Source organism: Ammospiza nelsoni, chromosome 14 (genome assembly GCF_027579445.1).
Source record: "Ammospiza nelsoni isolate bAmmNel1 chromosome 14, bAmmNel1.pri, whole genome shotgun sequence".
In the NCBI taxonomy this organism is placed as follows: Eukaryota; Metazoa; Chordata; class Aves; order Passeriformes; family Passerellidae; genus Ammospiza; species Ammospiza nelsoni.
Window position 1 is genome coordinate 11,761,662 of NC_080646.1, and position 27,993 is coordinate 11,789,654.

Below are 27,993 nucleotides of genomic sequence, written 5' to 3' on the forward strand. Positions count from 1 at the left end.
TCCATTGATAAAGGAATGAACAGTTCAGCTTCGTTCCTGCTTTTCATTTGTGAAAGCACTGGTCCTTTTCATCTCTTCAAATAAGAGTTTTTAGCCTTTTTTAGCAGTCAGCAGGAACTGACAATTCTAATGTTTAAGTATTTCTGTCTGCTCCCTGAATGTGTGCATTTGTGACGATAGAATGATGAGCTCTTTTATGAAGAAAGAACATTGTGATTTATTTTGGAAGCAGCTTCTGCAGTTCTGAAAAGCGCTAGCGCTGCAATCCTTTGTTCTGCCGCGAACTGCTGAAAATGTCTTCCTCCGATCCCTGGGGATTTGTTGCTGTTCTGCGCCTACAAGGGCTAAATTTTAATATTAAAAACGCTCAGAAATAGCTTACATGCTTATTGTCATTTGTGCTTTTTTACATCCTAAATTTTAAAGAGCGGGATGTGCTATAATTAAACTCTCCACGTCCTCTCTTTGTCGTAAGAAGAGTCACTGCAGTGTAATTCAGCCCGTGGAGAGGCTTTCAGCAGATGACAGGCAGTGATTCACAGGCCGCCTGTGCGGGACCGGCTTTCCGCTCGCCGTCAGCCCGGCTGTGAACGCCGCCTCCCGGGCCCGGTGTGTGCCGCCAGGACCCGGTGGGTGCCGCCACGGCCCGGTGAGTGCCGCGAGGGCCGGAGGGTGCTGCCCGGGCCCGGCGGGTGCCGCCAGGGCAGGGCGGGTGCCGTCAGGGCCCGGTGCGTGTTGCCACGGCCCGGTGGGTGCCGTCAGGGCCCGGTGGGTGACGCCGGGGCCCGGCGGGTGCCGCCAGAGCCAGTGGGTGCCGCCAGGGCCGCTCCGGAGCGGCCGCCGCCGCTGCCCGGGCCGCGGAGCGAGGGCCCCGCGCATGCTCCGGGCCCGGCCCGCCCCCCGCTCCTCCCCGTGCCCGGGGCCGCCGCCGGGGCCGGGCTCGACCATTTCTGCGGGCGCGGGTTCCAGCGGCCGAGCCCCGGGCAGCGGCTTCCCCGAGCTTCAGCACCGCGGGCCGGACAGCGCCCTGCGGCCCGGGCGGCTCCCGCGGGCGGCTCCCGGTGCGAGGCAGGCCCCGGCCGCACCATGTTCCCCGGGCTGGCCGTCGCGCTGCAGGTGCTGGCGCTGCTGGCGAGCCGCGGGCACGGCTTCCCCAGACCCGCGGGCACAGGTAAGCGCCCGCCCCGAGCCTTCTGCCCTCTGCCGCCGGTGGGGAAACTTCTGCGGGATAGACATAGGGGATGGTCAAACTTTCCTGCCGCTGGGCTAAAAGCAATGAGATCCTAAGGCGGCAATATTCCCGGTGCAAGACACCGATCACTGAAGCTGCAATCTAATATTAAAGTGAAGGGAAAGGTTTTGTTACAGGGAAAAGCTCTGAATTTTTTCCGTCTTTTCCAAGCAACGTTTTCATCCATTCTGCATCGGTGTCGGCACAAGTCTTTGCTTCCCCCAGTCTCCCGCCGTATTCTGGATGGAGGAGATTTTTAATCTCTTGCTTGTGCCAATCCGATTATTGCTATTTTAGTCAATCTCCTTCGGTACTTTTTTCCCCAATTCGTGAGTTTTCTGATCAGAAGGAGGTTGCTGAGTCTATATCTGTATTTCTGTCTTCTGCAGAACCTCTCCATCTGCCCCAGTCATGCTTTGTTTAAAGGTTTGACTTTTTTTATTGTGTTCCCATTTTTCTAGGAACACTGAATTTTTTTTTACAATGAAAAAAAAAAAAATAAAGGATGCATTTGGCATCCTATTTAAGACACCATGTTGTACTGGAGAAAACTATAAATTAAAGAAAAATGTCCTGTCTCTTTGTAGTTGCATGTATCATATAACTGAGGGTATATATATACGTATGTGTGTGTGTTTATTCTAGATAAAGCTATACACAACAGACAATTAAGTGTAGAAAGACCTTTGGAAGAACAGGTAAGTGAAATAATAATTATTTACAAATATTTATTTTTTTTAATTCCTATAAATTTTTTTAGCCTTTCATGTACTGGATCCATGAATATCATTATGGCTAATGAATGGGTGAAAAACAGATTTGTCAATAAAGTGATTATTGATGGGGTTAGATACAAAATAGGGTTTCAGTAATTTTTAAGAACTGGCAAATAGGCTTTCACTGTCCAGCATTCTGAAAGCAGGTTGTTAGCTCCAACAGCTCACAGATATACCATGCCTTTCTATTGATATCCTATGGGAATATAGCATGAGCTTGGAATGAAGAAGGAAAATGTAACTTGCATTTATCTTAAAATGCAGCTTCTCATATGGTCTGGTTCTGATCAGAGGATGGGTGGTACTGATGAAATTCTCCTGTGCTTATTCCTGTTCTACTTATTCGGGCAAACTTCTTACTAAGAGTGAAAATCAGGCATTAAGCCCTCTGCTAATACTGATAAATCAAGAGATCACACATTTTATTCCTTCTACCTGTTTGCTATTTTATTTGCTTTATTTTTGTATATTAGATTGCTGAAGCTGAGGCAGACAAGAATAGGAAAATAGCTCCCACAGGTAAAATATCTCTCCTGGTTTTATAACAATATTCATAACGGTATTCAAAGAGGTGTAAGATTTTATGTTATGTTGATATTGATATATTTTCCAGAAAACAAGCCAGAGTTCAGGAATTATTCCTTTGTTGATGACCTGAACCTGCTCAAATCAGTAGCAGAAAGAGAAAGGAATGAGAAGGAGAGGGAGTCAATTAGGAGCTCTTTGTATGAACAGCAAGTGGCCCTTGATGATGCAGACTCCACCAAGAACCGCAGGCTTGTGGATGACTTTGACTCCACTAAAAGCGGGCTGGATTATAAATTCCAAGGTATTCCATAATCTTTCAGTGACTTCTAGGTTACATTTCTCTGGCAAACTGATTGCTTTCATGAATGTTGCATTCACCACTGAACATGAGCTCTGTTTGTTGCTAGAGTGCAGTTTCAATTATTTCCAGTTGCTTGTTGTATTACAGTTAGGTTATTGAAACACAGTACAAAAGAATTGCTCTTGATTTTAACAGACTCCCGTGGAGGAAAGTCTAATTGTGTAATTTGTAATGTCTTTCAGCAATTTCGATTTGATGGAAGGAAAATGGGACATATTTTTGGATGAAAATATATTTATTCTGGTTTGTGAGGAAGCAGCACTTCCATATGCAGCTAAATCACGTATATTTATTCCAAATATTATGTGCAGTTTTAGATAATTCTCATAATCACAAACCTAGAAGACATTACCAAAGGCCAAAGAATACTTGCCTTTGCTACAGGAGTAGTTAATTGACTTGTAGTTTAAGTGAGTCTTCTGAGAATTGTAAGCAGCATTTAGCTCAGGATATTTTTAATTATATCAAAGTATGCTGATCACAGACCAAAGCTCACTCATTGTATTCCCTCTCCCATTGTCACGATGATATTATTTGCCATAGGTAACAATTGCATAATTAAAAGTTAATTTGCTGAAATTCAAACAAGATTATGTTTGTCATGAACTGTTTTGATCTAAGTGGCCATACAATAAAAGTAGATAACAGGAAGACACAAATAAGTGGATATGGAAATCCTACCAATATTTTCTCTAAACAGGAAAGTAAGATCTTAAAGTTCATCTCTGCTCTTTCAGAAGAGCCACTCAGAAAGATATTTTTCAGATGTGGAAAATTGACACAAAGAACAATTTAATGGCTTACAAAGTGTGTATCAAAGTATATTCCTAATGTATCAAAAATGCATTTTTGTTCAGAAGAGAAAGAGATGTGGGCAGATATTTTTTTATGAGATGTTTAATCTAAACGAGTTAGGACGGACAGCACACAGTAAAACTGTAATCCTTTCAGACGACCCAGATGGCCTCCATCAATTAGATGGCACTCCTTTAACTGCTGAAGACATTGTTCAAAAAATTGCTGCAAGAATTTATGAGGAAAATGACAGAGGAGTGTTTGACAAGATTGTTTCAAAGCTTCTAAATCTGGGGCTAGTAAGTATCTTGGTAATCGTCATTTAACTGTGTTGTGGATTGGATTAATGCTCTTTCTAAAAACAATTCAGACGCACACTTTGTCTGAAGTGAGTGGGGCTCAGGGTCTAAGCAAATTTCTAGAGCTTTTGGGCTTGCTGGTTGAGTTCTGCAGTAACATTGTTGTTCCTGTGATGTCTTTGCAACAAAATAGGCCGAACTGCAGAATGTTTCTCATGTTGAAAAACATTCACTGATTGTACTCCTCCCATCTCTGCCCTCATTTTTCCTTTAATTTGTCTTCTGATTTTCACTGAGTGCTTTTCTATTATTAATTTATTTTCTGTACTTAAGGGGGAAAGGTCTGAGCTCATTCCTATCCACCTAATGCTGATTAGCATCATCAGCACACACATAATGTTGCTGGCTACTTGAGGATATTTTACATTACTGATTTTTAGGAAGAGTGGATTTGTCTCTGACCCCTGAATGTCTCAATGGCTTTAGCCATTGCCATTTGGGATCTTTATATTTTAAAATACTCACCTTATCTTTTGAGCACTAGATTTTGCAGCTGAGTATTGCACCCCACTGATTACAGAGGGGGCTGTGGGACAGCTGCATGGGCGACTTCTTGTTCAAGTGACAGATGTTATGAAGCAAAGAGAAAACATTTTAATGATATCATAGAAAGCTGTTTGCTTTTCCCCCATTCTGTATTACTGAATTCTGTTGTAATTATTCAACTGTCCATAGATGTGTTGCAGAGCATATGTATTTCTATATACACACATGGACACACATATAGGGAGGTGCCACACTAGCAGCTCCATCTTTCAAGCTGCACTCCACTGTGTTAAGTCCTAAAGAGGTTTGGTTTGAAGGCTGTATGTGTGAATGGGTGGAATTTATGTGTACACACAGATGATATGTGTATTTCTATGAATATAGGTATAGGAGTGTTATAAATGTTCACATTTACTTTTCTGTATGTACACACAGATATTACACCTCATTTGGCTGTGCTCAGCTTTGAAGCAAGCATACAGAAATCTATTTTCATATTGATATCAGGTTTCATATTGATGTTTGACCTAGAAAAAGCACAGTATCTTATAAGTACTCTGCACAAATATTTTAACAGATCACAGAGAGTCAGGCCTATACCCTGGAAGATGAAGTGGCAGAGGTTTTACAACAGCTGATTGCAAATGAAGCAAAGGATCGTGAGAAGGAGTCTGAAGATTTTGATTACCCTGCTAGCAGAGCAGATAGTGATACAAAAGAAAAGCAACAGGAAAGAATGGTAATTTCTTAGCTAATAATTTTGTCCTGCTTGCCAAATGGTACTAGTACTGTGCTCTTTAGGAATAGTTAGTTCAATCTGGAAACAAGAGGTATTCTTAAAGAAATTCTGTCTGATAGAAAAAAGAATCATGGGTTAAAAATTTAAGATGTCAATTGAAATAACTGAGAAAATACTATAGTCTTCACTTTGCAATTAGGACAATGTTGGCATGAGGTTGTGATAGAAATTTTTGCTCTCTTAACTATCATCAAAAGCAATGTGCTTAAAGATTAATTTTTTTTAATTATGTCTTATGTGGAGACACCAAGCAAATCTGATCAGGATAGTTTCATTAATGGAGAAGTTGATGATACACTGGATAACACGTGGTCATCATCTAATGTGTTGGAAAGAAGAAATGAGCTGCCTTCTGAAGATAATTTCGAAGACCTCCAATATTTTCCAAATTTTTATGCATTATTAAAAAGTCTTAACTCAGGTGAGCTATTCGTGTGGTTACAGAAATATTAGGAAAAAACTTTAAAAATTAAGATTCTTTTTCTCCTCCTCTTGTCTCTTCCTGCACAGCTTCCCTAGTTGCTTTGAAAATGTTCTGTAAGATACATAGCAGAAACTAATTTGATTAGTGATCTTCATGGCAAAACACTGGCAGGAACAAAACTCCGAACTGCAAAGAGTGTGACGTAGACAGCCCTTTCCATCTTGTGTGATTCTGGAGTTCTGAATTCTTTTAATTCCTGTAAGGATATGATGAAAAGCTGGCAAATAGTTTTCCCCAGAGATCTTTCCAGTAACATCCATGTCTTCTAAGCCAAGAGATACAAGTAAGCCACAGTAGGATCCTCACAGTGATGGTACCAGTAAATGAGTGTGAGCCTCCCAGCCTTTCCACAAACCACAGGTTTGCTGTTTATTGCAGTGAAAGCCCTGCAGTCTCTTCCTATTCCGGTGCTGGACACCACAGCTTCCAGTTATTGCAGGCAAGTCTGTGGCTCCTTGCCACTGCCCTGTGTCATCACCCTCTGCACACGCCCACTCTCTGCAGCCACACACACTCTCTTACTTTTGTAGTACTGAGGGGGTGGTATTTTGTAGATCACTTGTCCTGCAGGAGCATTAATAATTGCTTTGAATTGTCCCCATGTGCACCTGAGTGGAGAGCTAAAATGAAAAACCTGAGGGCGTATTTTGCTCAAGTCCAATTGACAAACTTTAAATTCTTCTTCCTGTTCTTTTTAATTTTCCTATGGCAATTCTGCATGCTAGTTCTTCTCCTTTTGCTGCTCACAATGCAGGCAGGCATGTTGGGTTTAACAGGTTATGAAGCAAACAGGACCAGGCCCACTGCCTGCGCATGTCCTGCTTTATGTGTTCAGCTGTCAGGTTGTATCGAGCTGGAGGAGAGGATCCAGTTGCATCCTACAGCTGTGTGTTAAATTGCAGGCAGCAATAAAAAGCCTGTTCAGCAGCTCTCCAGAGTGGCTGGCCCTCTGCCAAGGTTGGGGGTGTGTTTCTGACTGTCCCTGACTGACAGTGCCCCTGGCTCTGTTGGGTCTCTCAGTGACAGCCTGGGCACTGGGGAAAGCCTGTGTGACTGTGATGGGGGAGTTTCACACTGCTAATGCAGAAATAGCACTAATATTGCTCAGCACATAAACACAGTGGGAAAAGAAAAGCTAAGAAGCAGTGGGCAAAACCTGATTATTTGTATAAAAATTTTTTTTGTATCCTATCCTGAAGTCATGATCCTTCCAGTCAGGTAATGCTTTGTTGTCCCAATATGCAAGTAATGGACTTGTCCAAGTAACAATCTCATTTGGGACACTTTATATTTTTGTCATTGAACCCGTAGATCTTGTAGGAGAGAAGATCTCTTCCATACAGAGCCAGACTGATCTACTAAATACTTCACAAACAAATAAAAGAAAAATGACATACTCTAGAAAACTCTACCTATATCTGCCCTCTGACCATCAATTTGAGCTGTCAGATCACTCCATCTTTGTGTGCTTAATCTGCTTAGCTGTAAAATGGAATTAATACCATTGGCCTTCCAAGCCAATGATATCATTACACAGCCCCCCAAGACAAAAAGCTATGAAGAAGAACCTACCCCTGATGTTTTAAAGTATGTGCTTTGCAGGGACAGCTTAAAAACCAAACATATATGTAAGTTCTCATTCTAATCCAGCACAGCATTTTCTCTTTTAATGAGTAGGTCATTCTTGATGCATGAATTTTGCACAGTTTGCACAACAGTTTTTCCAAGTTACCTGAAGGTTAACTAGTTTTGCTTCATCTCCTCACACAGAGTCAGAGACAAAAGAGAAAGAGACCTTGATAACTATCATGAAAACCCTGATTGATTTTGTGAAGATGATGGTTAAATATGGAACAATCACACCAGAAGAAGGAGTTTCCTATCTTGGTGAGAGTACATACTTTATACTACTGTTACTAATGGTGTGTTCCTCCTCTACCAGCAGTGATAATTATCTTCTCATCTTCCTTGCTCTTATGAAACCTGTTTCAGATTTGTTCATTGAAAATACTAAAGCTTTTAAATGATTGATCATTCCCTACAGCAATGTTCAATTCCATACTGCTTTAATATTTCCTATCTAATGAAGGAAAGGTAATATATCGGATATGCATTTAGAGTATTATTACACTTTTGTATCTGTGAAGCACAATTTATTTCAATGACTTTATGTCAGGGGAATATTAGGGTCTTCTCTGGTCTATTAAAGTGGGTTAGGTACCTGCATTTCCCAGAAATAATCCAGCACTTCAACTCCTTTAATCTCTCACTGTAGGTAGCTGGACTAGATGGCACCTTATGCTAAGTTTATCCACCCAGTAAAACTCCTTTCATCTATGAAGAGTGTTACATGTTGGCACAGGAGCAGATTTTGAAGCACTCTTTCCTGGATCCATTTTAGAGTCTTTGGCTGTGTAGGGTTTGTAAAATTGTTACCATTTCCTGAAGAGGGAATTTGGAATGGCCTGGTTTGTGTCTCACACATATTTCCTGGCTTTGACAAACACTCTTCTATTCACTGTAGGCAGCCTGTCTAGTTAAACAAGCTGACCTACAGAAGAAGGGCTCATCTGTACAAACTTTGCACAGCTTTTACATTTTTCTGAAGTATTTCTGGTCTGGATTAATCTAAAAAGTTTTTGTTTGCATCAGGGAAATTTCTCAGCTTCATAAATCAGCCTGTCACAGAGAGATGACTGGCAATGGTTTTTCTACATTGCAGATACTTGATTGATGAAATTGTAACTGTATGGATTGATTATCAATTACTTGCCTACAAAAGATCCAGTGAATTGTGACTCACATTCAGTGCATGATTGCACTTCCTTTCTAAAGAATTCATGATATATCTGACCCAGAAATCTCCTTGAATTTTTGAATATTTGGACAACTTATGCTTCAGTCCATCTCTCTATTTCTCTGTCTGCCAGCACATCTAAAGAAAGATGCACATAAAGAAATGGTTGATTTTAAGCACAGTGGTTTCAGTGTCCTTCTAGAAATGTAAATGCTATGGCTTAATCAGATATTGCCAAAACTTAATAGGCTAAATTCATCCCTGATGCAAGACCATGCAGATAATGGAATTACACTAGGAGTGCATTTTTCCTGCTAAAATTCAGGGCAATTGCTCACATTGACTTTTCTTTGAGCAAATAGATACTGTAACCCTGGAAACAAATTGCCTCGATGACATAGTACAGAAGGCAAGGATTGGGTTAAGAGTTTGAGAGGTCTGATTTAGTCTGGATTTAAAGTAAGACTATCAATGATGTATCCAGACTCTGCCTTGCAAATGAGTGATTTATGCAGAGATGGATTTTGTGCTCCATCCAAGCACCTTACTGGAGTGGAAAAAGCTTTCTCATAGATTCTCAGGTTGCTTCTGTGGTATTCTTTTTTTAGACTTGCTGTTGAGAAATTGCTTTAAAGCTGACCTTCATTTATTGAGCTAATACTCTCAAATAATGAGGAAGAGCGTCCACAGGAGCATGTTAGCTTCTTGCACTGTCCTTAAGCATGGCAGCAGTTTTATTGCCACTCTTACTGAATTACAATTCTGTAATCTGTCATAGCTGGATAGGTACTGTGTATCTCGGTGCAGTTTGGATTAGGAGATTGATACACAGCTGTGGTTATTTATAGCAGATAAAGGAATTAGTATGATACCTGTCAGAGAGAAGAATCAGTGTAAAAAATTGGCAGCTTTTCGTTGTTTCCTCAGTCTACAATCAGTGAGCAGATTCTGTGCTACTTGGTGGAAAATACCTACTGGGTCTGTGCAGATGGATTACATCCTCTCTCCATTTTATTACAGTAGGAAACTGCCTAAATTAATTTTCCCCATTCTGTGACTGAAGCCATGCGTAAGCTAAGCCTCTGAATTATACATTCAAAATGATAAATCATTTACTGAATCCAGTCACAAGGTGCAGCTTTTTTGCCTGTCACAGGGGTGCAGAGACAGTGAATTTGAATGCATATACCAGTAACAGCTGGCTTGGGATTTGGAAACCACAGCATTATGTCATCATCATTGTATATTACTCTAGGGGAAAGTATTTTGCTGCAGCAGTGACTGATGTTATTGGGTTTAGCTTTAAGTTACAAAGGATCTAGCTGCAGTGTGGTGCAGGAAAAATACAGATGCACTTACATGGAAAAAAGGAATAAGTTTATTTTTTTAAGACATATATTCAATATGATGTAATACATATTTAAAGGTTTCCATATGCTAAATGTAATCTGTAACAGAATACAGAAAGCCCAGATCAGCATATTCATATGTATGAATCAGGAGAAAAAGTAATGCCTACCTTTTACAGTATGTGTTCAGAAAGTACAGCTCTGGAAGCATTAAAGAGAGCCTGTAACAAACTGATAGAAAATGTGTGTTCACCTTATTTGATAATTATCCTGCTGTGGCAAAATGCCACCATTTTCTATCACTCTTTATTTTCTTAGCTATGAATGCTGTTAGAGAAAGCAAATTCTTCTGATAAAAACTCTATTTATAGTAATTATGTAAACTATAGTTTTGTAATAGATTTATTTTAATAATATAGCTTAGAAACAGGAACAAATTATTTCAGCCAGTTTGTTCAGATACTGCTGTAAATCGTCTCCCACTAATAAGACCAAAATAATGAGTGATTTTTAGTACCATTCTAGGAAATATTTGCAATCAGAGGCTTGGGGCCATAAAAATACAGCTTTCAGACATGATAGACAAATTCTTAAGAGACAACAGTGTGTACACATGAATCCTTTTTACACAGTAGATTAATTATATTCTCCTGCAGTGTGCTGCTTACGCAAAAAGATTTATAGCAAATGTATTCATTGCCACCCCAACCAAGTGAAAAATATGTTACTCAATAAACTATTACCCTAAAAATGCAGATTAGTTATGTGCACATTGTAGCCTTGTGTGGAGTTCTCATTTACTGAATAGCACATGAAGCACAAACTTTTGCCATCACTACTTCCCTAGGTCATAGATGCATCTGTGAGATAGAGAAATACTGTGTCTTCCACAACTGGAGAAAAGGAAGGGGCAAAGGACTGGGAAGAAAATTAGGAACTCTGTGGCTTTGCTCTATTTGAAGGGCATCCCACTTTTTACCTCTTTTTGGTAAAGTATTTAGACTACTGGAGCCGCAGTGTAGAACGCACAGCCCACAGCAGACTAGTTGAGGGGCAACCCCCCTTTTATTTAGGAGGGAAACAGAGAAATCATTCCAGTGTTTGAGTCCCAGCTGCCTTCTTCCCTAGCCCAAACCAAGGCCACCCCTCACACCTCTCCCTTTGGCTCTGACTCACTGTCAGAATCCACACTGTCCCCCGTGACTGAGTAGGAGACTGTGTGTGTTAGAAATGGGCAAGAACAGATGTCTCTGTTTACCTTCTCCACCCTCACATCATTTGTTCTTCATGGACAGCAGGGAGAGGACCAGGCTACAGGACACAGGAGCACTGGGAGATGGATTGTTCATGGGGAGGAGTACGAGCCCTTGTTAGTCTGATCCTTTCCTAAAGAACTGCTGGGATATGGTTTTATTATAATGCTGTCTTTTAGGCAGACTGAGCCTGTGTGAAAGGGGAAGGAGAAGAGGCAGAAAGTCTCCTATGTTGATTTTTGACATGTCCCTGCCTCTCCACACTAAGGAATATGAAATAGTTGTTGAGCCTCTCGCATTCATTCTTGGTACCTCTCACAGCTCCACTTCTCATGGAGGCAAAGCTCTGTGATTTCCCCATTGTGTGCCAGTGCACAGTAGCCACAATCTGGCCTTTTCCTGGGAGAGGAGAACTTGTGTGAATAATGTGACTAATGCCTGACATTCTCATCAGCACAGATGCTGCAGGCCAAAGATCTGATCCTGATATTTGTTTAGCTAGCCAAGAACAGGCAGAGAGCCAAGGGTGTGAGGCAAAGTGCAGATCACAGCCCACTCTGGCATCATCTTTCCTCTCCTCACTGTGGCCATAAGCTGATGCTCCCTGATGCAGACTGTGATTTCAGAGGGTGAGGGAAGATCTGGCTAAAGCACAGCCAGAGGTTACAAGTGGAATATGGACAGTGTCATGTGGACCTTTTGTTTATTTTGACCTTGTATTTCATGCAAGGAACCATTCATGCATAATACCATCTTTTTCTTTTTAAAAATCCTTTTTTCCAAAGGTCTCTTTATTGCTACTGCAAATTTTCTTCATAAACATTAAATTATTTAATAAATTTTTCCCTACTTAATTTGCCTTTTAGTGATTTTCCTTACCCAGTATTTATCATGTGAGTGATGCATACAGCTGCCAGTGGGAGTAATTTAATTTCAGGCAGCTCTTTTCTCTGCTATTTATTTTTTATCTGATGAACTAAAGTCACACAGATGCCAGTATACTGTACCATATCTGAAAAGTAGAAATCAGAGACACCTCAGATAGCAAAAGAGAGCTGAATATGGAGGAGCAGCAGTGATTCTGTAAAGTACATGCAAATAGTTAAACCCAAGATGAATTTGCATGGAGATAAGATAAAATTATGTGGGGACAGAGAGTGTGCAAAGATCCCAGGCAAGACTGGAATCCAGGAAGTATATTGATTGCAGATCTCACTGCCCCTTTATTGCTGTTCTTTCTGTAACCTCCTCTATGTCTGTCCCCTGCTACTTCTGCATTTCAATAAACACATGAATGTGGTTTTTTCTCCCCTACTTAGATCTTACCTCCTATTTTCCCCCATTCAAACTCACTGCATACTAAAACAAATGGGTGGCTGTGGTGTGGAAAGTCTGTGACCTCACAGTTCTCAAGACCAGGACCACTACGCAATACAGGAAACTGAGCATCACCTGAGGGTGACGTTGTGTGTGAGGGTGTGGTATTTTTGTATCCACAGGTTCTAAATCTTCTCAAATATGTTTTGGGAGAGATCCAGGAGTTTTAGTCTCACTAATTGCTTTTCCCACCACATTACATGACTATCAAATCATGTGTTCAAGAATCTAAATAAATACTTTACAGTTCATTCCTTTGCTTGTCACTTTCTATAATTTGAATTTGCAATTATTTCTTGCAAATATATTGCCTCTTCTTCCATTTCCCTTCACTGCCTCTTCTGTGCTTTCCCAACTGGATGGAAATCTCCATCTTCTCATAGTATCTTATTTGACAAATATATTGCTTGGTTCCTGAAAATCCAGGTTTTGCACCTTCCCAAGTGGTTGGTGTTTCTAAAGGAGGGCAAAGCTTTTATTTTTTCTCACTGTATTTAATATCTCCATAAACCCCTCCCTACTTTCTGAATTCAGAGCCACTCTGTTGACAGTTGAGCTCTGAGACCATAAGTTTGAGATTATTATGTGGGTGTGGGGTAAAGAAGGTGTCACTGAACATTTAAAACTCCTTCCCACTCCTGCAGGAGAGGCAGCCTGTGCTGCTTCAGTCCCAAACCATCATGCTTGTGAAGGGCATGCTGTGAAAACACAGAAAATGTGTGCACATGCCACGGGAAAGGATTAGCAAAGGACTGCACCACCCAGCTCTAAGAGACCTGCAGTAATGCAAAAGAAATGCCTGTAGAATATTAAAAGAATAAATCTGAGAAATAGCCTGTGAGGTAGGGAATTTAATAAGGATGATAAAGGAGATTTGGTCAGAGCTATGTTTACCTCAAAGCACATCTATTTAATTGTGTTTTACTTTTGGAGTTGCTTTTAACCTGATTGTCAAGTGATACTGCTGCTGTCCTAATTTCAGATCACTCTGACCATCTCACCTGTAATCTCTTTACAAGTGATGCCATGAGCTGAGACTTGTCACCTGGTGTGTCACTCCTCATGGCAGCATTAGGCTTCAGACACTCTATCACATCAAATCAGTCAAACTGGGAGATTCAGAAAGAAAATTCCCTATCTTGACATGTAAGGCAGGAGCTGGAGAGCAGCAGGAGATTTGCAAGGCTGAAACCCATCTGTAATTCCACAATGGAGGAATTTCTCTTGTTCATCACAGTTTTAGTAGTGACATATGCTTGATACACCTATAGCTGACCAAAGGTCAAACTTTGCTTTTGGCTACATTGGGGAAAATCCAATAGATATTGACAGTTCTTGGACATGCACTTGTCCAAAAAATTATTCTTCCCATAGAATAGTCCCAAGCAAATGCTGAGATTTTTCACAGATGGAAAATGGCCTTGCAAACTCTTAAGGATCATCTACAACAGGAGACAGAAAAGACCTAGGAGAACTGTGGCTTCTTAATGCCTGAAATAGGTGCATGTCACACAAGCAGTCATCAGCACAAAACTTTCCAGCTGAAGCAGTTGGAGTGTATGAGCTCTTTAGGTAAATTTATTTTTTAGCTAGTGTTAAAAGTGATCTTAAGTACCTTGATGATCCATTTTCTCCTTTAATAAACACAGTCTTTTTATGCTGTATGAAAACAGAACAGCAAAGCAGGTCTTTATGTGGCAATTTAATGACAGAATGTCAGCTTCAGTCAATTTGGTGAGGATAGAATGTGAAAGGACAATTATGCACAAGAAAACCCTTTGCAGGAAAATTTGCAAGAGTCTGGAAAACACCATGAATCTGTCTATTGAGAAAGGTCCATGTCAGGCTTCCATTACCAATTCCATTAAATACTCAGATGGATATGTTAGTTTCTGCCTCTCTAATAAGAACATAATAATTTAGTTTGTAATAGTTATCCGTGAAGTATCTTTTCCCATGAATTTGGAGGGTGTAACCACAGTACATTCTCCTAGAGTAAAGATAAAACACTCTGGGTTTATGCAGTTCAGATTTTTGGATGCCCAACTTGAAGGACTTCAGAGTTTCAAAACTGCTGGGAATTTGCATTTTCTGGTGGAATTAAGAGCATCTATCAGTGTGTAGGAACTGGGCCTAGGATGTCTCAGAAAGCCTACTTAAAACAGAAGCCCTCCTGCAGCATGGATGCTCCAGTGAGTCACCCCAGATCAAAGAGCAGTTAGAAAGTGAGGCAAGGCAGAAAGCAGATCTTGTGACTCTGGTATCTGCTTGGATGATGAGATTATCCTGCTCTGCAGAAAGCTGTGCCAGAGCACTGACCTATTTACCAGCCTGGGTCACTTCCATTAGCTCAGTAGTTATTGTCCTGTTGTTTTAATTAGTGCCATTTCAAATAAGTGGCCAGCCGTGTAGAAAGGTCAGTACCTTTCTAAGCTCTTCCTCTGTGCAAATGAGGTTGCCAAGGAGACAAGACCAGAACAGTAATCAATCCCTGTTAGACCTGGCCAGGACAGCGTTGCTGAGCTGCTCACAGGCACAGCTCACTCCACATGATGGTTCACTCCATCAGTGGAGCTCAGAGCAAACACTGCTCAGCCCTGGCCCGGCCACACATGGCAGGTACAAACATGTTTTGAAACAATACCAGCTGTTAAAGCATTACTTTTGATGAGGAGCAAGAGCAATAAATCCTGTTCAGGAAGAGCTGGGATTATCTGGCAATATTCTCTCTAGGGTACACATCAAACAAGCCCCTCAAACATGGACTCTATCACTCAGGAAATGCAGCTGATTATAAATGTTCAGATCCATGCTGATGTGCCATCCAGCTGGCAGGGTAACTCCCCCACTTCTCTTGTTAAATGTAGTGCCTGTTAAAAGGCCTGTCTTGTAAGTGTGTCTACATCCTGACTGACAAAACAAAGCTTTGACAATGGAACACAGTGATCATGGTATTCAGTCTGGCTTTAGGGGCAAAGCTCAGGTCATTAGCATTGCCTCATTTCCCTTCATGGGGCTGGGAAGCAATTCTGTACTCACCAAGGAGTGATAGGGAACTCACATGAAATTGTTACCCAAATCAAAGGAACTGTACAATTCCTGATGCTATTTACAGAAGTGAATAAATCATGGAGGAATATGAATCCCATTGCCTGCAGCAGCACGTGCTGTATGTGGATATATGTACAACTTTTAAACACTACAATCTATCAACAGAACAAAGACTTTCAGAAATATCAGCATCAGACATATAAATCTAATGATGTGTTGGCAGGTTATTAATCTATCTCTTGGTGGAGTCTTTTTATTTCCTGCTAATAGGAACTTACTGCCTAAATGCAGACATTTTAAAGGAAGAACATGAAAGGCACTTATATACGTGTAAAATTTAAAATTTTTAAATACTTTATTTTTTAGAATTAAGCCTAATTTAATAGATCGTGCTGGATTAAGCTCCAAAATCAGTGACATTTTTGCATTTGCATGAATTAGTGAAGGAGAATAATCTATTTGTTTGAGTTTACAAAGGGTTTTCAAGCTCTTAACTATGGAATCTTATCCAAAAAAACTATGCCTCTTGCAACAGAGAAATCCTTATATTCCTGTTGAAATACTAGTATGGTACTGATTCAGGATGAAAAACAGAATCTTAAAATGAGCTGAAAGGGATATTTACAGTCCTTTCAATAAGCTTTGGATCAAGTGATTAGTGGGGCATCAGTCCCACCACTATAATTCTAGCTTGATTTTATTTCACCAGGATGTCTGATCCGGCCTGTAACACAGCCCAGACCTGTTTTGGTTAGGGCATATGGGGCAAGGTCAGAAATCACATTAAAGGGGTATGTATCAAATGAAAATAGTCACAAAAAACCCATGATGTGATGTAGAATTGAGAGAGTGCAATCAGGCAGGGTGCCAACAAATACTGCTTACATTTTAATTTTATGTAAATAACAAAATATAGAGGATGCAGGCAGACAGAATTATGTGATTTCTCATTAGATAGGAGGCACAATTTCTTATGCTGATCTGCCACAAAGAGAAATATTCTTACTAAAAAACTACTCCTTAGGTTTCATGCTGAGTATCTTTCTAATGGAAAAAATGCTCCCAGCTGATGGATAAAATATTGGCCTTATACAGAAAATATGATTTAAACTATTATTAGCATTATTATATTTATTCTGCCACAGTTCCCACATCACACACTGAATATTTCAGCTGTTTATATAAATGGAATTTTGATAAATTTCAAAACTAAATCTCTCAAAACTACCCACCAACAAGATAGTTTGTATGAAATTTTGAATCCATGTTTAACTGAACCTTTAAAAGATAATAAAAGGAAGGAAAATTCTACACCGTGTCCACAATATGACTGAGGAAACGTGGCAGGTAGTAGGTGATCTGTATTTTGAATATCTACCAAGTGTGGTACCAAAAGGACTTTTTTCCCACATAACCATACAATGTTTATATCTGAAACATCCATCTTTATGAAGAGGTGCTTTTACTTTCAAATTAGATTAATTCAGCCCTGAAATTGGCATGGAAATACATTTTCAAGTCTTCTAGAGCTGTATACATGGCCTTGGCTGTGTAGTTGGTTTTCAGGTAAATGCTTGACTTCAACAACTTTAGAAAGTATTTGTTTTCATCTCTTCAATTTACATGTTTATTTCATCTAAATATAATTTCAAACCTTTTACTAGACATTTTTCTAATGAAACCATATAAAATCAAGACACACAGGCAGTCTGGGATAGTGTTTTCCCACCAGGATGAAGCACATATTTCATAGTCTTGTCTTTCTTGTGAAGTTAATTAAAGCCTTTCATTGTTTTCATCAGAATAAATTGCTACAGATAGTCATCAGTATTTTGTGACTTACATGATTGAAATATGGAATAGGAATATGATGCACACTTTTACTGATTTTATGCATGTTGGCACTATTTGGTACTCACATTGTCATGATTCAGTTGTTAATTTTTTAAATAAGATTGATCAATATTCCAAATTTGTTTGTTTTTTTTTAGCATTGGCTCTGCATTAATTGTTCAGGGGCAAGGATAAAAGCTGTTCTTTAAGATTTCTACTTACCATTCACACTGGGGTTGGGGAAAATGTGGTATGGATTCTGCATCTTATCCACTGGAGAATAACTGGGGTTTGGTTTTGTTTTGCCTTGATTTCCAGAAAACTTAGATACAATGATAGCTGAGCAGACAAAGAAGAAGCTTGAGAACCCTTCCACTAAAACCAGGACAAAACTAACAGCAGGTACTTAGTCTACAATTTTCTTTTCTGGAATAACACTTTTTTTTAACCTATTCAGTTAAAAGTATGCTAATTGCTTTGGCAGCCTGACTGCTTGTTAAAGCCACAGTCTCCCAAGGACCTGCACCAAGCCACAGCTTGGTTGTCCAAGCACACAACAAGAGAGAAATTTTCACTTAATTGCCCAGTCTTTGAGAAGTATATTCACTCTCTTTTGCTTTGCTGGAGTCCAGATGTAACACATATACAAAGGCAAACTGTATCAGTGCTTTTTAATACTAAAATAATAATGAGAAAGCATTATTTGTTGACTTTGAATGTTGCAAATGCAAATTTCACAAATTTTTTCTCTGCAAAAAGAAATGTGCCTTTGCATTGCAGTCACCTGTATTCAGCTATGGTTTGTGAGAGCAGAAACAAGCATTCCTCTTTCCAGAGGTCTGGAGTAGAGATGACCTTTAGGAACCCCTTTGGGACAGGCTCCAATGAGGCTCTGCCTCAACCAGCACTCAGAATGCTTTACTTGCCAGGATTGTATTGATGTGATTGGGAAATGTTCCTGGACATTTGATACAAAATTCTTTGCTTTTGTTATTTTCTTAGACAAGAGCAGTGAAGAAGCAGACAGTACAAAGGAAGAAGCAGCTAAAATGGAAAAGGAATATGAAGTTTCAAAAGATTCTACAAAAAATGAAGGACAAAATGCAGCGGGAAGCAGTGAAGAATCCAGAGGTACAGAATATTGCTCTTCCTCCAAGTGATTGGAGTCTTTTCCTCTCTTTGGTATTGATTTTCCATGGTGTTAGCATAAATATCTTCAGTCTATAGTCACTGGGAGTCAGTGTGCAAGAGCTTGATTTAGAAGTGTATTTATCTGCCAAATTTTAAACATATGACACTACTTCCCTTGCTGAGCAGACATTCACAGAATTCAGAGACCCCTTTAGAACAATAGGAAATGCAGTTTGATCCAGTAGTGCAAATAAATTTTGCTTCTTTGCATCTGTGGCTTTTCAGGATGGCCAGAATATTCAATATTTGAACGGGTCCATTGATTTCTACAGTTTGTAGAGAGCAAGCTGGTACTCAAAGGCAGTGAGGACTTCTGCAGTGATACAATTTACATTTCCCACTGCCAGAGGTTAAAGGTTATCAGTAATCAACCCATTTTATGTAACATTGAAAACATTGCAGTAAGTTAGTGTCTCCCTAAGCAAATGTAGCACAGTAGTACAGTTATTTTTGTCATGCCTCAGCATGACATGTGCTGAATTACACTGGCTGAAGTCTCCTGGGTGAAAATCAGCTACTCTATCTGAAAACAAATCTGCAGGGGACATTGTGCCTCCTTATTGTGCTGAACTCTTGAAGGAGAATGTTTGTTGGTGCAGAAACCTTTCAGTGAGTTCTTATTGCAAAGAGTACAGCATAAGCATCTGTGTTTTGCAGTCAGTTGGTTAAACAAAATTGCTTCTTTTGCACCTGTGCTGTCTGATGCTCTTACTTTTTGGAATGCAGTGTTTTCACTCAGGCTGCTCAGTAATGAATGGCAGTAATCAGGACTGCAGTAGATTGTAGTCCATCAGTCACCTGGTTCAGCTCTGTGGGCAGTGCACTCACAGAGGGAAGGTGCCATTTTTTCCAGCAGCTTATTTATTTCAACATGGAAGAGGAAAATAGCTCAAGGTGGCTGTCTGATTTTACAGTAAAGAAAAGTTATCTCAATACTTTTTGGTAGGAAGTGATAAATAACACATTTTGCTTGTCCCTTGAAGATTTGTCTTTTCAATTTGATTGAGGTTATTTTCCTTTATCTTCAGCCCAATAGCTTTTTAGAAATTCAAATTGGATCAGTATTTGTTCTTTATCTCATCATGCAATGCCCTTAACTTACTGTAAAGTTACTGCACTCCCAGCTCAAAAATAAGGGTGTATCTAATGTTGTATCCACTTACTAACAGGAGCAGACATGTATAATTGGCAATAGTAATCTTCTACACACGAATCACACCAGTTTTTTTTTATTCCTGACAAATGTAAGAACATTACATCAATAAAGCTCCAGCCAAGCTAAGAATTCAAAATCCATTAGCTGGAATATTTTCTTGGGGACCTTATTAGGTAATCCTTGTACTAATTGTGTCCTGTGTGCTTTCTGGTCCAAAAATAGCCATGACTTTAAATTTCAACTGTAACAAGGAGTTATCATGGTAATTTTGATACCTTTTTTTCCTCAGTAAATACATTTGAAGTTGTCTTTCCAAAATATTACAATTGTAGGTTTGCTGTATGCTGCTAGTACTACTGTATGAAGGAGTTTTGATACTGAAAGCTCTCAGCCCTAATTAAGTCATTCCTTGCTATCTCAACAGCTTTTTCTTTGCTGAACAATTATGATGATCAAAAAGCTACAGTTGTTTTTAAACCCCATATGCAGTTACTGTGGATGCCACCAAAAGTTTTGTATAAAGATCAGAAAAACCATGATCCTAAGTTTGTGTATGACTAATCTTGCACAGGCAACACCTGCTAACCATCTCTGGGAATTTGCCTGACTGAGTTTGACAGGACTCAGGTTTTAAACAGAAACTAAGAATAGTTTTAATCTGCCTTTGCTGTGACCAACTTCACCCAGTTAAGCAAGCTGCATCAATCATTGATGTAAGTGCTTGATTTCTCTCTCGTCCTTTCCTCCAGGGAAATCTGAGGCATATTTGGAAGCAATCAGGAAGAACATAGAATGGCTGAAAAAACACAATAAACAAGGTAACAAAGAAGGTATGAAGTAAAAGGTCTTGACATTGGGGTGGGCACCATATGCATTAAAAAGCAAGTAATTTCTATTGTGTTGTGTGACTTGTGTTATACCTTTAATAGTAATGTGAAACTGTGCTTGTCTAGATTATAGTGATCATTAGTGGTGGTAGAGTTAAATAATACAGGTCATGTAAAAGTTAAGCCAATGAACATAAATAGTGAACTAAGGTAGATTAATGTTAACTGGGTCGAATGGCCACTGGCAACAAACCCAGAGAGGCTGAGCAGCAGGGAGTCACTCTTGTGCTGTGCATGCAGTCATGGTGGGCTGCCTGTCACCGGGTCTAGTCTTCATTTCTTAGCTCATCATGTTGTTTGATTATGACCTTGTTGGTGAGATAGATGCATTTGAAGTGTCTGGGTATGTCTAGAGGAGCTCAGTGCATCTGTCTAGCATGCCTGCACCAACAGCAACAAGTCTGGCTCCACAAGCAGGAACAGCTGAGATACAAACTTATGTCAGTAGCACTGAAATACATTGTATTACTGCCCAAATCAACTCGAATGGCTTGTAGCTCTCACATGCAAAGCTGTGTAGAAGGGAGCAGTGGCTGAAGCAGCTGCACAGGGTTTGCTCTCCAGCTGTCCCAGCATTTGCCTCTTCCTCAGAGGCAGAGCTGTGTCAGAGCTGCCAGCAGGGGCAGAACAGCAGCAGAATTCCTCCTTTATTTCTCACAGATTTTTATTCCTCCATACTATCTTTTCCCTCAAGTTTTTACATAAAGCCAGCCTCCCATCCCTGTTCTCTGCCCTGGCTGTGTGTTCTGCCATGGCCTGCTCTGGAAGTGAAGGTTCCTAGCCAGGGGATCTGTCCCTGGGCTGTGACTGGCGCCTGGCGAGAAGGATCCTTCTTGCACCAGCCAAGCAGAGGGTGATCTGAGATGAGATTAGCTTTGGGTCATCTATCCATCCTCTCTGTGTGTTGAAGTGTGTATGAATTCCATTTCAGAGATGAGTGCATGCCTACAGCCCAACACATTCATTTTTCTGTACAGAAGCTGAATGAGGAAAGACTATAAAAAAAACCATTCCCCTCTCTCAAATCACTTCCACACAATGACAGGGATAGCAGTTAGCAGCAGTGCTGCATATTTGCTCAAGAGTTTCCCTGCCAATTTTAATTAATGGTTCTGTTTAGCAATGTACTCATTGATGTAATTAGATCTCCATCATGTGTGATTATATCTCTGTATCCCACATGCTGCCTGAGCAGCCCCTTGCTCCTCTTTGTAGTAATCTTTCTTCTGCACTGCTGCAGTCTGAAAATGGCTGTGACTGCAGATCAATAGCATTTTATCTGCCTGTGAATGCATGAAGATATATATATCTGTGTAGATGGATTTTCATTTGCACTAGAATATTTTTATTGTCCTCTGGCAATGGAAATAAGCCTTAAAGTGAGTGCAAGTTATGACAAAATTAGAATAGTATTCTTACTCTTCTGATACATCATCTTTATTGTGCTTTTTCATACTCTTTATTTTTGAAAATGCTAATTCAGTTCCCCATGGATGGTGTTAAAAGTACAGTCAGGGTAAGCTTACCTAACTATAAATGCATTGCAGTGTTTTTCAGTGCAAGATTAGGTGGTGTTGCTGTGCTCATCAATCATTTCTCCACTTCCAGCTGGCACCTGGGGGCTGGCAGAAAAGCAATTCTCAAAGTAATTCATGTATTAAAATGGCCAGACTTTCCCAGCCCTACTCATGGATTGGGTTACTCACCAAATACTCTTGAAGAGGTTTAGGTCTTCTTCAAGCAAATGTTTGTGGGTCCTTCATTTTGTATGAATTTCAGCAGATATTATTCATTCAATGACTAATAACCCTGGAAATGTTGATTTGCATTTCTGCAGTTTTGGAAGTATCAATTGCCTATTTAGGAGGCTGGTAAGCTTGAGTAGCTGGGATGATTTAAAGATAAACATGTCAAAAGCCTGGATTGTGGGCTCATTTACATTTCTGTCCAAAGTTGGTTTTGCCTGTTTACAATGTTCAGACTCCATGGGTCTGTCCTTCACATCTCCCAGACCTGGCCTGATGCTTGAAACCATTGCAGAGCTGAGCATTTAACCAGTACAGGCAAGGAGGATGAGGGGGCTGTTCAACAAACACTTAGGTACTTCAGGGCTTCACACCACTAACAGCAGCCATTTCAAAATGAAAGTAAATACTATAATTAATTTCAATGGCAAATGGCTTCATCTGAATATGCAAATAAGAGCTCGCTTCATTTACTGGAGCTGTTTCACAGCTCCATGTAATGCTGCAGCTGTTGCAGTGAATCAGCATCCAAGGCTGATTTTTCTAATTACAATAGATTCTAAATAAGTATTAGAAATTGGCAGCTATCAATTTCTAGGAAAAAAAACAATTTAAATTGCTGTGAGATATACAAATTAGCCTGAATTGGATAATGTCATAATGGTTGTAATCCCATACAGGATGTTTAGAAATCAAACCTTCACATCTCCACATAATAATCTTAGAGTTAGAAAAAGTATTCTAGAAGTAAAACAAGCACAGATATTTTGATTTGAAAAATGTGGATATTAAATTAATTTAGTGTATGTTCTTCATTTCCATTCCTTGGTATCTTTCAATGGAGACCCTCATTCTGTCAAGATGAATAAAATCTCTCATCCCAGTTATAAAATAGCTCAGTTCTATTTGTCCCTGTTACTCATACAGGATGGAGACACAAGCAGGTTACATTCTTGTGAATAATGACAGTAACAGAGCAGAGAGGAAATCCTCCCCTCAGTACAGCAAATGGCAAAATTCCTGCTAACTCAGATATGGAGAGAACACCTCTGCAGGAGTGGGGAATGTTGAATATAAATTTTCTGTATTACTAATTTGAAATTGTCTTATGCTTTTATAAAAATGATCACAGGCATCAATTTGCTTCTTAGTATCTTTCTATTTCTGTTTTGGTCAATTTTTGAAACCTAAAAAAACACAAATTCATTATTGTCTATTTTGTCAAGAATGCGAAGTTTGAAAAAAGGTTCTTCCACATACTGCTGTGTGATGTTATACATTGGACATTGCAAAATCAGTTTTAATGTATTCTGAAGGCTCTGTCTGTGGAATAAGTAATTTATACTGAAAAATTCAGAATGTATTCATTCTTGTGAAATATACTAATTCATTTAATTTAGTATGAACATTTAAAACATTGCTGTTCTTCTGATTCTAACAAATTAGGCTTTACATTTATCCAGTTAATTATGTAACTGAAACTTTGTTGTGTTTATATGTGAATATACTGAATGTGCTGCCAGAGTCACAATAGGTTTGCTTTCTATGTTATTTGAAAAATTGCTCTGCAGTAGAATTCTTTTCATGGAAAATAGTGATGCTCTCCAGCATAGGAAAAGTCTATTTAATGCATATGGTGTGAATCAGGCTGCATAGATGCTCTCATCTATTGGAAAAGGAGGAGGGATCTTTCAGCACTCAGTTGCAGATTGACAGAGGAAGATTGTCAAAAACTGACACTAACACTGTCACAAAGGCTGCTCACTGCAGTAGTTTTCAAAGCAGAATATTATGTTCTGTATCAAGGTAAATAATTGTATTATTTTGATCTATTTTCAGGGAGTTGCTTTCATTTCCACTACAATGGTAGTAAGTGGGAATTTTACTGGGATTTCAACTGGAAATAGTCTATTTATTACTTTCTTTTGATTCAATGACAGTTGTGAAAATAATAGGGCACAACAGCTTTTGCTGTGCAGACTAGAACATTAAATCCCTGGACTGGAAAATATTCTTGCTGTAGCATTTGATAGCAATCAATCAAAAGCAAGGGATTATTATTTCTCTTGGATAATAAAAGCAGTGTGCTGTGTAAAAAGACTTTGTGCAGATATTTTGTGCAGATACTTTGTGCAGATTATTTTCAGGTTTTTTTATGTTTTCACAAGATGTACTTAGAGAAAATTCCCTTCATGTTTGATAAAGTGCGTTGGTTGGATAAAATGTACGATGACATTGTGTCTTAGGTGAAGCAGTATAATGGCAATGACTCATTGTGCAAATGAATTCTTGTTTTTCAGACTATGATCTTTCAAAGCTGAGAGATTTCATTGATCAGCAAGCTGATGCTTATGTGGACAAGGGCATCCTGGACAAGGAGGAGGCTGATGTAATTAAACGCATCTATGGCAGCCTGTAAACGTCAGTGACTGCCAAACCTGTAGGAATCTAGTCTAGTTCCCCCACTCCTGGCTCAATGACTTATGATCTGTTAATTTGAGGATATCATTAGAAATGCTCTGTTTACATTGTACTGACAACTCTAGACAGAAATGAAGAGCTGTAGTGCTCCATTCACTTTCTGCATACTGTATTTTCCTACATTCACAAATCAACCCTAAACACCAAATTCTGACACTGAATTTCTATTTTATAAAGTAAATATTTCTGTAATGCTCTCTTTGATTTATTGTTTGTGGTTTACTTTTGTAGCTAAACCAATCATTTCTGATGGAAATTTCTTTTAATGCTGCATTTTTTTGCTTTCACTCAACAAGCTTTCTATAGATGTAACTATGTAAAGGGGCATTATTAGAAAATAGTACATAGTTCTCTAAATAAAGTATTTGAAAATAATTTACCTATTAAAGTTTTCATTAATCTTAATATTATTTTATATTCATTTATTTTGGTTTTAAATACTAACACTTTTTTTTATCCTTTTTTATTTCTATATGTAGTATTCTGTAATGTGGACTGTAGTGTCCTTAGCTAATTGATAAATCTTAGACATTACAATTACCTTCCATATTAGAAGAATATTCTCTTCTTCAGCATGTGTGAACATTCTCTTTGCACCATTTGATGATTGTGCATGCATAATTTGTTGAATTCCTGATGTGAATATACTGATAGCAAGTGTAAATAGCCATTGCTTTCTCTAAAGAAAAAAAAAAAAAGAAAGCAATTCCAGTCATTTTGTATGGAAAGGGAAGTTTGCAACTAGAGATGGTTTTTTTAGGAACAGGAGCCCTGCTTTTCAGAAAGACTTAAAGAATCTATTGTATCTCAGTATCTCTGAATATCAAGGCTGTGATTACTGATCTCTGTTCTGTGCTGAGCAGTATTATCTTGGAGAACTTATTTTATTTTATTGGCCTATATATGCTAGCATTAGCCAAGAATTTGGTACTTCCCAAAGAAACAAAAAGAAAAACAAAAATGTCATCCTCATTCTTCTTCTTCAACTAACAAAGTTTTGGAAGAATGGTTTATGAGGTCTTTTACCTCAACGTGAGTGGATAACTTTATGTATGAAGAACTGACAAAGCAAGATCAAAGGTAAAGAAGCATTTAGAATGGTAAATTTCAAACAGAGTCCCAGAAGATGTAAGGCCTTAGACTCAGTTGAGTAGAGGAACTCCAGGAAAGCCCTGTACTCTTTACTTACAGATTCTTCATTCATGACTGAGGTTATCCCTTCTCTGTTGTTTTGTTTTTTTTTGTTTTTTTTTTTTTTTACTTAAGTTATCTCTAAGATTGATACAGTTAAAAAATGTAATCTGGAGCAGACCAGTGTATGGAGATACTGACTTAGAGCACTGCCTGCACAGCACAAAGTTGTCTAAGTGTTAAGTCACTCCCTGGGTCATTTCCTTCCTCACAGCTAGAGATTAAAGAGGAGGAGATTTGAGCAATGTTTCTCAGCCAACTGAAGTAAACTCTGGAATCCCTGCAAAACATAAATTGTCAACTGAGCATTATTGATAATCAGCATTAAGTGAATGTGATAGCACTGAGGTGTAACAGCATTACTCCTTGCAAACTGATGGAACATAAGCCAGTGAATGTTTTCTAGTGTCCACAAAATACATCATCACTGCCTGCTCATACACATCCTGACATGAATCACTGAATTGCAGTATCAGTCACTAATGGTAAAAACCATATTCAAAAATGTAATCAATGTAAGCTTCCTCTGACAAATAGTCCCTTAGAAACTCTATAGAAAAAATTAGGAAAAAAGAATTAATGTTATTTTAAATCCATACATTTGTTCTCATCCAAACCCTCTTGTTTGTTTATTATTTGCTGTTGTTCCCAAAGATCCGAATTTCTTAATGTCTCTGTAGATCTCAGTTGCATTCTGCAACAGCTTCTGACTTCCTTTCTTAGGTAACCATCACATGGGAATAGCAAACTGTTTCCCAAATTTGGATTTATGACAGAAATCAGGAGGATGGTAACTAACCATAGACCTCTACAGATAGGGAAGCAACAGGGACCTAGGATCTGCACTTGAAAAAACAAAAAAGGACAAACTGTCCTTCTCCAATGACTACTTTTAAAAACACCCCGAATTTCCTTCTCCTGTCAACATGATGAGTAGTATAAGAACAATTTCAGTTTTCATTGGAAGTTAATTTCTTACTTTGTCCTCTCACAAGTCTGGTACTAAAGGGCAGATGTCATCGACCAGTGACTATGAACAGTGTGTGGTGATACTTGTTAACCTCTCAGTTTTGCAAATTTTATAGCTTGAACAAAGTATCAGTGCCATAACTTAGGAAAACAAAAACCCAACAATGGGTATGCCCTGATTGTATTTCAGAGTATGCACATTCTTGGAGTTGTTCTGTACTTACCCTGCTGCTGTGCATCCCTGGGGGCACACATGGAGACAATTGGAGCAGCCTGATGAGTAGCTGAGAACAGGGCAAGCCTCTGACAGATAGAGCAGAAATCACAGCTATGGTTCCTCAAACTAAATTCACTTTTCATCCTGCCCAAGCCACTAGACTTGTTCCTTGAATGCTTCAAATACTGGTTCCATTGCTGGTACATGGAATGAGCATCTATCTGTACATCACACCTTTCAGAAGCAGACAGTGAAACACAGGCAGCCTGATGAATCACCCTGCATTCCTCAAGGGCTGTGACTTACCCAAAATAAAATCAAACCAATGATGCAAGTTTCAGCTTGCATCACAGATCAGTAGTTAGTTTGCAGGGAACACTTGGAGCACGTTAGGACCTGACATGCACTGCTGTGTGTTTAGCCATTAGTAAATCATAGTGCTTGCTTTCTTCCTGGTAAGAAAGGTATTTTCAACAACTGCACATCTCTGTTTCAAAACTGACAAAAATCGGTTTCTGTGTTGTTTCTATCTCTGCTGGATCCTTCAGAAATCCTTCACTTCTAAATTATGACTGAAAATGTAATAAGTACAATATATATGGTATTCACCTTTTGAGCTTTTCTAATAGACTATTGTTTCTGATACTGTACTTTATTAAACACTTTACTACAAGCTA

The 27,993-nt window shown here is 39.2% G+C and overlaps 1 protein-coding gene across 3 annotated transcripts; it reads left to right on the top strand.

Moving 5' to 3' along the window:
* The first annotated feature begins 747 nt into the window (after positions 1 to 747).
* On the top strand, positions 748 to 27,993 carry SCG3 (secretogranin III). Of its 3 annotated transcripts, none has more exons than XM_059482138.1 (12): positions 930 to 1,171; positions 1,877 to 1,929; positions 2,481 to 2,526; positions 2,621 to 2,836; positions 3,848 to 3,990; positions 5,114 to 5,275; positions 5,579 to 5,756; positions 7,590 to 7,706; positions 17,798 to 17,881; positions 18,482 to 18,610; positions 20,576 to 20,656; positions 24,759 to 27,993. In XM_059482138.1, exons 1-12 carry the CDS (start codon positions 1,087 to 1,089, stop codon positions 24,875 to 24,877), a joined length of 1,413 nt encoding a protein of 470 aa, XP_059338121.1. In that variant the 5' UTR covers positions 930 to 1,086; the 3' UTR covers positions 24,878 to 27,993. The 3 variants fall into 3 exon arrangements, with proteins under 3 accessions (XP_059338123.1, XP_059338121.1, XP_059338122.1); XM_059482139.1 differs by having other exon boundaries at positions 20,576 to 20,644; XM_059482140.1 differs by lacking the exons at positions 1,877 to 1,929; positions 2,481 to 2,526 and having other exon boundaries at positions 748 to 1,171.